General features: G+C 41.6%; 1 protein-coding gene across 1 annotated transcript in view; it reads right to left on the bottom strand.

Annotated features, from left to right (window-relative positions):
* Positions 1 to 12,331, bottom strand: part of LOC116844649 (nucleolysin TIAR-like) — a 106,319-nt gene extending 93,988 nt beyond the window's left edge. The window contains exons 1-2 of the mRNA XM_032816482.1: positions 10,339 to 12,331; positions 9,242 to 9,338 (exon numbers count right to left, since the gene is read on the bottom strand). Of these exons, the coding sequence (XP_032672373.1) occupies positions 9,242 to 9,338; positions 10,339 to 10,367 (126 nt within the window). The 5' untranslated portion in view covers positions 10,368 to 12,331. The remainder of the gene's footprint in view (positions 1 to 9,241; positions 9,339 to 10,338) is intronic.
* Between the last annotated feature and the right edge of the window lie 258 nt (positions 12,332 to 12,589).

The raw sequence follows: 12,589 nt of genomic DNA, 5'->3' as shown, positions 1-12,589 counted from the left end.
GGGGGGGGGGGGGGAAGGAATTCAACGAGGCAGGGTAGACCGGAAAACTGTATGAGGCGTGGAAACGCGCGGCGGTAAGAAAACCGAAGGAAGCGGAAGAAAACGGGAAAGATGGGAACAGCCGGGAGAGGCAACCACGAAGGCCACAAAAGGCCGCGAAGTTACCTAGTGACTGCGCGTTACTCTGGCGCGCCTCCAAATCTACTCTACGAGCTTTTTCTATTTTACCTCTTAGTTTTCCGTTCGTCTGATTTATATCGCGCATCGTTATATCGCGCATCGGTTTAACCGCTCAACAGCCGCTGCTATTCATGGCAGTGACAAGACGCACCGACTCTTCCTGAGCCCTTCTGGCGAGGCGAATTTTTAATTTACTCGATACATTATGAATTCCCTTTGCTCGATACCAATTTGCTGCTGTATTCTCATATACGTTCTTACACTGAGGGAAATTATCTGATAAAAAAGTAACAAACGGATATTTCCGATCAAATTCTGATCAATTTTTATATCCGATCACGATATCCGGTTAAATTTATATGACCGAATACTTTCGATCATAATGTCATTTCATCAAATAAACCGATCAAAAAATTATGAACCAATATTTCTCATTGGATGCTTTCGGATCGAATATAAAAATTCATCGGTATTTTGACCGGAAATATATGTTTGTTAATTTTTTATCGAATGATTTCTTTCAGTATATTAATTAGAGATATCGAGAAACGTATCGTGTAACTTTAATCGCGTAGTCGTTCCATATCTTCTCTCTAAAAGAGAGAAAAAAGAGAAAAGGAGAAATGACACCAAATTGGTCAAAAGAAACGACAGCTAAAAATGGAGCGTGGAGCGAGAAGAGATGCTCTCCGTCATGTACATTTTACAGGCGTTTTAGCAATTATCAAATAAATTAGCGCATTGCGTCCGAGATGGGGCTCGCGCGTATATCACGCGTAACGCACCCATTATTAAGTCGCATGTTTGTCCGTTACAGTGGCTCACAAACGACCGGGACAGTTTCAGGAGCGTGCATCATCCGCGGAAATAGTTGAAATTCTCCGGGTAGCCGCCGGAAGCGCGAAAGTATATATCGCGCACATACAAAACGCGAACGAGTGTGAGAGTCTCCGGTTGTCGTATATCTTTGTAATAAACTCAGACGCGCGACCCCGACCCTTTCGGCCGCGCGCTACCCTTATGACCCGTCGACGTTAATTACCAGAATAATTGCCCACGATGGAAATCCAAGCCTTACGTAGGCGTGCTCTGTGCTGCTATTCGGACAGGTTAGGCGACACGCGTGATCCCTCTAGCACGGTGATCTACTTGTCTTTAACGTTATAATGAAATTTCTTCCCTAAACATATAAAAACTACTACAGACATTCAAATGGATACTACATATTATGTGGTCTCCTCTAAGAAAAAAAAAAAACAATATAAAGACAATACGATTTGTTGCAATGACTCGATCACATTTTAATTCCTAAATTCAAATTTTAAATCTCATTCTCTCACCACACAATTTTTATCTTCATATTTAATACGAGATGTACTCTGCTTATTTGCAAAAAATCATATTAATTTAATTAATATCTGAATTTATTCAATAACTTAAACACCTTTACGACTAAATTGTCAGTAAACTAATACTGTCGATTTTTGCGTATCCGTACGAATTGAGCTTCTCTACGCGTACGATTAATCTTTCTTGTTTGGAGACAGCGACAAGCAGGGGAACTCCTATATTTCACTATTTTATCATCGCGCCCTTCATTCGCGATCGAGCCTTTACCGCTGTCACCCGCGGAGATTCCACGACAACCCAGTCGTCGTTCACGGAGCGAAACCGACAAGGAAGAGACTCGCCTCCTTGGAAATCCGCCAAAACCGTGGCACCGGCTCTCAACTTACTAGCCAGTTTGACTTTCTACGTGCCGAAAGAACACATACCTCCGTTCCTTTCGACCAAGAAAAACGCAGATATATGCCATCGGCGTGTCGACCTCGCGGATCCGCACGTGCGAGTAGCGATGGAAACAAATCTTCTTGAGTCGATAGTAAGTAACGACAAACTGTTCTAATTCGTTAACTTTCTTCAGAGACTTAACTGTTTTCAAGAGACTGTCTATAAACGCTCCGTGTTAGAGACGAAGGAGAGCATTAATGATCAATATAATATAAATTTCAATGCAATTAAAATAATGCAAATTTGAATTTTAAAGAAAAAGTAATAATAATAACATCGTTTCGAGCAGTTGTTGTATAATCTTGATGTATTACGATTCGTTACAGTGACTCGATCATATTTTAATTCCTACACTCAGACTTTATATTTCACCCTTTCACCACACAATTTCTATCTTCATACTTAATCTTTGTACGAATCCGAGAGATGAGGTCACGTACGCTGTTTATTTGCAAAACTTCCCATCGACCATTCACTTGGCATTCGTCTATTATCGGATAGCATCGACTGAACTAAAAATCTGCAATGGTCGGCCATCCCTTACTTACAAGATAATGGTACGCGGTGCTCGTACACGGTGCCGTGGTTGGCAGATATTCGCCGAAACATCGGATATATGTATATATGTACATTCTCTTAAATCAGAACCTGCAATAAAGCGCAGACTACTTCCTCGTATTCTGCATTCCGCGGTCACAGGCTGTGCGTGTGCCCCCGCGGATGGGCACACGTGTGCACACGCGACCAGGATGCACTCCGGATGCGGCCCAACCCTCCTCACTTCTCCACGAGTATACGTCTGCACGCGAAAGTGCAACGGGCTCGGTGCCCACGACAGAAGTTACTTAGAAAATTGGAGACATACTCCCCACTTCCCCCGCAGCGTTATCCACAAGGTACATCCCGATTCTTCTCGCAAGAAACGGAAGACGACTAGCAAGAGCGATGTATGCGAATGGAGAAAGAAGAGTAGGAAGAACGAAGGGATGGGAGGAAGGAAGGAAGGACAGAAAAAAGAGAAAATAAAGAGAAAGAAGAAGGGCAGGAAAGGAAGGAAGGAAGGAAGCTAGGGTGAGTGAAAGAAGGACAGACGAAAAGCAAGAGGACGAATGGTGGGGGATGTGCTTTCGCATAAAATTCTCGTTACCCCGCGTACTATGTATCGAGCAGCTCTCGAAGCGGCACACCGATCCTCACCCCTTCTCATCTCCTTCTTAAACTACCCCCTTCCGTGCTTTCCCTACAACCCCCGGCATACCGCCGCTCGTCCTCGAAATTGCATTTCGCTCGACTGTCGCGGCTCGTTTGCTCGAATGCGCCGGAGCTTCCCGGGAATAGGCTGCCTTTAACTCCGAGGCGGCGACGGCGGCGGCGGCGGCGGCGGCGGCGGCGGCGGCGGCGGCGGCGGCGGTGGCGGAGACGACGATGGTGGTGGCGGCGGCGCACAGTTCTATTAATTCGAATTACGGGCGGACTTTACACCACGCTGCGAATACGTGCGACGTCTGTTTAACTGCGATCTCGCCTAGTTAGTATGTCGAGCGGGCACAAGCATGCACGAGCCCTCCGCACATCCGCGCGCCTCGTAATATGTCGAGTATTCGGCAGGACGAAAATACCGATATATTCGCGCCGAGGGCAATCGTTGGCGTATGTCTTCGTCGGCTCAAGTACGTCGCCTCAGGTGGCTTGAAATGTCAAGAAAACACTCGCACGATCGTGGCATCGTGAGATCCTCGATATTTATCCGGGATATTATAGTACAATTCAGTACAATCAAAGATTGCGACAGAGAATTATGATGACGTTCGTGAATCGATACATAAGGTAATTCAGTATAAATAATATAAGCATACGTCCTGAAGTATTGTTTTGTATATGTTGATCCAGCAAGAGGATGTAAGAAAATATCCTTGAAAAAGGAATTTCTATCCCTTATTTCACTTAACAGTTTAAAAATCGAGATCGATAGTCTCCGAATCACATGTCCGATTTTATAAAATAACGTCACTGCAAACAAAATTTGTCGCAGACTTTGCAAGCTTCTTTGAAACTTTGATAAATGAGATCCTTAGAAGTTTCTATCTAGCATTAAGTAAAATTTCCATATCGCTATCATATTTATGCGTACAAGAGAACTCACGTTGCACAACGATCAATTGTGCCGAAAGCAGCCGTGCTTTGCGTTTTTACCGACGTCGCGCAGAAAAGTTTGAAAGTATTCTCAGAATCCGCTTCCTGTGACGTTTTCCATGTTCTCTAGACCCGACTGCATGCTATGCAGAATGATGAACGATCCTTTCTGCATCCTGCATGAAACGCTGCGCAGGGTACAATGTCAATTTTAGCCGCAGGTATCAAATTTGGCGAGAGATGAGAATACATCGCTTTGAACAAACTGATATCAGACACGTGTATACATATTTACGGCTATAAATATACATAAAATTGTTTTATTTTCAACATAATTCTGTTTAACATAATAAATATATTATTAATTTAATATATTATTATTGTAGTAGTCATATTTTTTTATAAAAAGAAATTCTCTTTTTGACAACCTTCTAAGTCACTGCACTTTACGTTTTACGTTTTAATAACGTGAAAATCTAAAATTGCATATTTCGCGACATCTTTTTTCTTTCCATATTCGCCATTATAGTTGAACGCAACTAGTGCCTCGTGGTAGACAGCGTTGTTTCTTTGTGTGGGAGAATCTTCATGAATAATATTACACGTAGTTGTTACAGGTGTATACACCAACCTAGCGTCGCTCATATCGCACGTCCGAATACACCTCTCATTTAGCTGCGTGTAAATTAACAGGATAGCGGGATGCAGCGTCAGAAATAACGAGGCGGAGTAGCGTTAGTTGCATCAGCTGCTGCGTCCTACAATGAGAGGACCCACCTGAGCATTCTGTCTAGTTGAATTCAATTAAGGAGGCTGCTCGAACGGAACTCGTTCCAAATATCCCGTCAGAACGTTCAGAGAATATTTCTCGCGTTTCTCTCGGCTAAAAGGCACGATTAAAAAACGAGGAGAGCAGAGCGTCTAAGGGGAAAATCTCGCTGATGAAGGCAATAATGGTGGCGGACCAGGGAGACCGGACTAAATGAAATTAAAGCCTGCTGTTTTCATATCTGACCTGAAAACCCTGACAGATTTTCTCGCAATTTTATACGTTGATCATTTGATCACCCGTTTGTTTTTTTATCAAATAATTTTTTATCGAATAATTTTTCTTAGTGTACGAAATGACGATAACAGAATTCAACGGCTATCTCACGTGAGCGCCGTTTGCAAATAATAACGTACGTAAGTCGGATCCATGTCGGATGTGAGCACACGTTCAGCACTTTTCCACTACGACACATAATGCACAAAACCTTTCGCCTCTCTCGGCCGCCACTTTCGCGGGAAGTGCGCGGCCCATAAATCCGTCTCGCGGCGAAACCCACCTGCCGGGGGTTTATAGCTAATAAACGCAAATACCTACCGCGCTCTTATGCGGAATACATAAAATATTGATACACATTAACCATCCAAACGACACCGGCGGCGACGGTGTCGTCATGAGAAACGATAGCGATTCGATGACGCGAGCCCACCCGTGACTACGTAATAATTTTAATAACTTCAACGCGGAAAATAGATCATACGCTCGTCCATTCGATATAATAACAGAATTGCATTTACTTGAAATAAAGAATTTAATCTTCTGTAGTGACATCTCTCGTGTTTTTTCATGTAATATTGTGTGATATTATTAGGATATTAAATTCATTATCAGCGTATATTAAAGAAACTATATTAGTTTTATTAGATATGTATTTGTGTATTATGAGATGTTATTAAAATAAATATAACTTTGCTTACCTGTTTTTTATATAGCTTCCCCTAGCATTTTTCGGTGTTGCGTGTTTTCACCTTATTTCCCGCACTGCGTTTACCACTATATTTTATTTCGTCGTACAGACTTTCCCTCATAACTATTAAGACCTATTAAAGAGTTCGCGATAACACGGAACGCTATCTCGCAATAATAATACACCAAGCTTCATAAATATCAAGTCATCGCCATTGAGAAACAGAGCAGAAACCGCTTGGAAAAAGGTGGATCGTTACGTGAATGAAGTAATTAATTATGTATGATTATGTATTTAAGTGACGTACACTTTATTACGAAATTAAAAAATTCCGTTTACGTCATACAGACGAGACCTATATTGAGGCATATTTGCCGTAAAAATGTTCGTTTTCTCGCATGAAAAGACCGCGAGAAAATATTTTTTTGATTAATAAAGATTAATAAACAAAAAATGCGGAATGTTGTATGCACGCTAAACGATATTTCGCGATACTCCGGTCTCCTTTCCGAGTGATGTAGGTTGATTTCTTCGTTCAGTAGCTTACAAATATGACGTATTTTATTTCATAGCACCTATCAGCAAATATTTTAGACAGACCTCCTTCAAAGTACGAATCCACGTAGTCGCTGTCGACAGTATCGGGAAGATACCGTGCTTGACAGATCGTGACAGGTGCGCGCGACACCATTCAGCATTGGACCAAACTGAAGAGCAAAATGAGAAAAGCAAGAGAAGCGTTCTATTCATGTTAAGTGTCACGTTACGATCTCGGATAAGCGCATCGGTACTTCGCTCGCTAAAATGAAAGTGAACAATCCGATATCCACGTGTTTCATTGACAATACAGCAATTAGCATAGTGTTATGTACGACCGCGCGAAGGAAAGAGAAAGCTCATGTCTTTCCTGCTTCTCGTGACGTAAATCAGGAAGCGAAATTTCGCGCCCTGTGGTAGAAAACTTTCAGGACGTTGGTCGCTAGATTTGAACATCCACGGACTAATTGAGGCTTTCTTAATCATACCGCAGACACAATGTGGCTGCAACATAATTTTAGTGGTTACGCATGATTTAATTATGAGAATCTCGTAGCACGCGCGCGTCTGTAGTGACTTCCTCGAAAAATAACTATAATGACTCGGTAAATTAAGTGATGTTTTAGTTACTGTACATGATTATATAAAGCAAAAGAAATTTTCTATGTCTAAAAAACGCAACAATCAATTCGCAGTGGTGTCACGTCCAACGCGTCAATAAATGGTTACAACGTTGTTATAATAATTTGTAACAACGTTACTCTATTGTCACCTCATTCTAGTCCAATTATGATACGATCGTTTGAACACTGACCTCCTTGATACCTTCGCAATCTCGCGTTTCGTCGCGCTCTCACAAAATCGATATTTATGGTAATGTTTATCAACAGGGAAAAAAACTATCGCGTCAGTTTCTTCTTAATATTTAATTGACTGTTGCTCTTTTGGGGTCGGGAAAATCGACAACTTGTTCTTACGGGCAATATTTATTTATCCGATTGAGAGGAGAAGGTCGCTCTTGCAAAATTCTCTCATCTGCATTCTGATTAAATTTTTTTATTCCGCATCAATATTGGTACAGATAAATATAAACGTACAAAAAGTGATCGCTCCCCAATAACACAAAGCTTATGACAAGCAAATAAGCTTTGTCGCGAAGGGGAACGAGTGATGTCAAGACGGCGCTTTGATAACTCGTAATTACCTGAAAAGACTCCGTATCATAATGTGTGTGCGAAACGAGCGTACAGAATGAAGTTTAGCCGTTTTAATTCCTGTTATACACGCGTCCTCCGTAAATTGCTCCTTCAACGTTTCTAATTGCAAATACGCGCGAAAAAACGGGACTGACGTACCTTGATAATATTACTTTCCGAGCCACATAATATCTTCCGTGATAGGCGGCGTATCGCTTATATACTTGGTGCTTAGTGGAGGAAGAAAAAAAGGAGAGGGCGGGCAGGTAGGAAACAAGGGAAGAACAGTGCCGATGAGGAAAAAAGAAGGAGAACTTTGTGTGACGTATACACGAAGGTGGATGATGTACAAGTGTTACGTCGCACGAAACTGCACCGTGCAACCGGCGTATATCTCGTGGTGCATGCAACCCTCCGGTATAGAAGGAAAATAATATATAACGAGCCGAAGTGGAGAGAAAGGCGGGCACAGAAATAAGCGAGAGGCTAGATCTTGCGAGAATCAAGGAGAAAAGTGTACAAACCTCGATGTTTGGTTGCTCCGCGCGTCTGCCATGTCCATTCGTCCGTTCGTTCGTTCGTTCGTTTCGCAATTACGCTCGTGGGCGTTCGCGTCTCTGTCCGGCTGTTGTTTTCGCATGCACTCACGTAAGCGCGTACGTGGGTGCACGCTTCTGCAAAACATTAGCGTTCCCTTCAGTGAAGCGGTCCGTCAATATCTGCTTGACGCACGTTTCGTTGGATTGTGATTCCTACTTTTGTTCGAGCATGATTGACCCTTCACCAGCGATATTAACACATTCCTCTGATAACTTGTGCCTCGCGCAGAAAATGTCAGACTATACTTCATTGATATTTACGATATTGTAATGGACTGACGGTACTTTAATTTGACATTAGCGAAATATAAATGCGTACTTGTAATATCCGACAATAAGAGAAGAATAAAAGAAAAAAACTGTATAGTCTAGCTGTACAAAAAGCAATATTATAAAAAGAAATATAATTTTAACATAATTTTTACTAAAATATTTTTTCCGTATATACCGTCGCGACAATTTGCAAAAAATTTATCAATCCCTGTGGCATCGCGCTGTAGCTTATCGAAACGTCGAGTAGTATTGCTATAAGTTATAATGATAATTAACTAATAATGTTTGCACTAAGGTGACTGTGCATAATCAAGCATTTAATATCACGCTTAAGTGACTATTAATACAGGCACGCTGAATAATATATACGTATATTCACATACTACTTGCAACTATCGATAAACGACAGAAATTCCTGCCTTAATGCGGGTTTCCATGCAAACGATACGATCTTTGAGGGTGGCGTACGCAGACCATGAGAGAGAAACTAGCTCGTCTCGGTCCGCGCTCCGACGTATAACATATTATGTAAAATTGCCGCAATTATACGCGGAAGGTGTGTCTTTGACAATGCAAAGTCGACTATATCAGTATAAATAAGAAAACAGCGTTTTTACCGAGATACCGCGAGATACAATATCTTTGACGCGCGATGTAGTACGTAACGTCGTATTGCTGACTATTCCTCTAATGCAATTAATTTTATTGGAAATCGCAACGTTTCTATATTCAGTTGCGTGATGATGATAAACGATTCACGAAACGTGACACTGCGGAAAAGACAATAACGCCTTACCTCTCTGATGATCTTGCAACTCGTAACGGTGCCAATGTGAGAGAACAGAGCACACAATAAGTCTTCGCACACTACATGATCCAAGTTGCCGACGTACCTAATTTGATATCAGCAAAAAGAACAAGCGTTAATTGCAATAAGAACCTTCATAGAAGTGAGAATCTTTTTGCGATGTATAACAGAACGATAAGATTATCACAATGGTGCATTTAATCTTAGATATAGTTACTCATATTGAACACTACTTTTTTGTATTCCCGAGTTGTGTAAAACGTGTTGAGTCGAACGTGACAGACGTGTCTGTGGAATCGGCATCATTAACGTAAGATATCGATGACGAAAATGCAAGTATTAGACGGCGGCTTGGGATTAATTTGAAATTCGAATTCGATCGCCAAATCTTGATAGTGGTGTAGTCACGAAGCGGCGAGTTGTTCCAGAAAATATAGCGGGAGATGGACACGCGCCAGAAACCCATATGTCCGACAGCCGAATTAGAGCGGAAATAGGCAAAAATCCAAATTTCCGAAATGTATACCATACAGGGCGCGCGACGGTACGTACCGCACGATAAATTCTAAACTCGTAGCTCGGAGCTCGATTTCCGTAATGGAAGAACAATGAAGAGTGCTCCAGGAAACAATACGATAATACGGGCTCGCTGTTACGCGAGCGGAGCGGGAATAGAGCAGTAGTAAATGTCATCGGAGTCGCGCATAAAGTTGCCATTAACTCGTTATACGTATCGCGAAATAAAACGCAGCGCAATACGGACATACATAAACTAAGCCCGGATGATCATAATACTTCTTCGTTTAATCGCTGGGAGAGGAGCTTGATGCGCGGGGCCGAACATTGGGGTTAAATTGGCTGTATAACGTGCTACGTTGAAGAGAACACGCAGACGATACTCTAGAATTTATCCTAAACTGTTAGTCTTATGTTAAGTGCCTATAAGCGTAAAAGGAAAACTATAAATAAGCGAAATGAGCGAAGGTGAAAAATCCGCTGTGAATAAATTTGCAATGTTTCAAATCTTGAAACATTGTTAAAGTATTTATTTTTTCACGAGAGAGAAATATCTTGAAAGTACTTACAGAGTTTTTGGCGTTATATCGTCTGACATATTGACACTTCGAACCACTTCACACCGAACCACTGAGCTCAGCGGCTTCTCGCATACTTGCACGTTAGAAACGAGTAATTTTATTTAAATACGCCTTATGTCGGCCAACTAGAGCATAGAAGGTCTAAAGATCCTAATAGTGGATTTGTGAGTTCTTAGCGCGTGCGTGAATGTCGCAGATTGCCAAAGAGTCTGCCAAAGAAGTGAAGAATGGACGCGGCAAATTTTAATCACGAGTTACTTAATTGAAAGTAAGGCGCTCCCAATATGTTGCTTATAATTTCTTCTCCTTTGTTTGTACAGAGACTCTATTCACTACATACAACACATATGATCTTAAAGAAAAAAACTATAAATGATTTTAAAGCAGCATAAATTTATAAAACACTAGAATACTGAAGAGGAAGATTCAAAACAATAGTTAAATGGAAAACAAAACCTTTGCAATACTTTTAGATAAAAAAATTACATTAACAATCTTTTTCGATTCTATTCAAAGAATGATTTGTTCTCAGACGCCAGCGACCCACTTTTGTTTGTCACACGGTTTCTGCTGTACCTCCAACTTAATGGATATAACCGAGTATGTCTCAATGAAAGCATGCCAACGGTATCTACTTCGTCACGACGCGTCGGCGATCTCTTCAGGAAAACGAAGAAAAATATATCTCACGAAGTTCACCCTGCCACGGCCAGACACTATAAATAATTCGTGAGCAGCTATCGTAAACGTCGTGCAGTTTTTCCAAGGTGTAAATCACTCTTACCGGGGCTCGTTGTAAAATCTTACTCTTACCCCACTTTATGTTACCGCCGTTGAACATAAACGTCTGTCCCGCGATGTACGAGTATTTGCATGTTGAAAAGGAAAACCGAGCTGCGCATCGTGCGCGCACATTGTAGTAAGCAAAGCGTATCGAACTGTCGGACAGCCAGATTTGAATGGCATATTGTATACGGGGATATGTACAATAGCGTTCTAGAATAGCCACTTGTAATACAGCTGATCTCATGTAAATTTAAGAATACACTATTGACGTAAGAATGCGCCGGCGAGATGTGTGTACGTATCTCGGATATTACACTTTATAAGAATAAAAGTTATTCTGAGAAGAGAAAAGTGTGTATATTTCTTTTGTGTAGATTTCAAAGTGACCGCGAATCTTAGAAAATACGAAACACGTATATCTTTATACTTACACGATGCATGAGTATCGAATGTACTAAGGGAGGGAATCCCAATTTGAATATAGTCGATGTCAGTGTCCATGTATAGTTTCTCGATACTTGTTATAATTTGACGAAATTACAAAAAGATTAATGTATAACGTAGCTTTCCGTGTGCATGATTATTTGCGTGACAATATAGGTTCGACCGTACGTATTAAACGCCGTCACGTAAAAGCCGGCACTTAATTTCCCTGCAATTATAGCGTATGCGGGTCACCGTGAAACGTGTGCCGACCGAAAATCCCACGTCGAAAGATTGAAGGAAACATATTTCAAAGTCAGTCCTGGCTGAGATGGTGAGGATATAAAATAGCAGTCGATCAGAAACGTCAACTTTACGGATCGTGCCCACGGCGACCACAGTTGCATGTTGTAAGCGTCGGCCGTGCCTTTCGGAACCGCCGAGAAGCCACGAAGTACCGCGAAAAACTTAGTTTTGCGAGGACGATAAATCATCTTGAAATTCGCCGGGGCTGACAGGCATGTAGTTTTACGAGGGCCTGCACGCAAAATGCAAAGCAGTCTCGAAGCTGGTGGGCTTGCACCGCAATTAATTAGCGTTTCGTGATAGCCGTGCATGTGCCGAAGCGTTCTCTTTTTTTTTTCTAGCCCCGCTAAAGCCGCCCGCGCGCGATAAGGTGCCGCCGTTCGCTGATCCGATTGGACATGTAACACCATTTTAAGGAACATATCGGCACTGCTCGACCGCACGATGTCGCGATTACTGTCCAAGTTTCGCATAATTCCGTCACGTGGCGCAATAGTTAAGTGTATTTTGACGTTCGCTCACGGTATTAATGCTATTAGTATCGATCGAATAATCGATTATACGATTCGCGATAGCGAATGAACGAGCTTATAATCAAATTGTGCGAGGGAATGAAAATTATTTACGAATATTTACGAATAAAAGAATACAGTAATTTATTAAAACACGCACGTATACATGAGAATTCAAATCAATATTCTCACGACTCGTTGAAATACGTATC

This window comes from Odontomachus brunneus, unplaced genomic scaffold, assembly GCF_010583005.1.
Source record: "Odontomachus brunneus isolate Ranch 3 - 2012 unplaced genomic scaffold, Obru_v1 Obru_scaffold_044, whole genome shotgun sequence".
NCBI classification, from domain to species: Eukaryota; Metazoa; Arthropoda; class Insecta; order Hymenoptera; family Formicidae; genus Odontomachus; species Odontomachus brunneus.
Note: the sequence above shows the minus strand (reverse complement) of the source record. Positions and strands in the feature narration are given on the sequence as shown.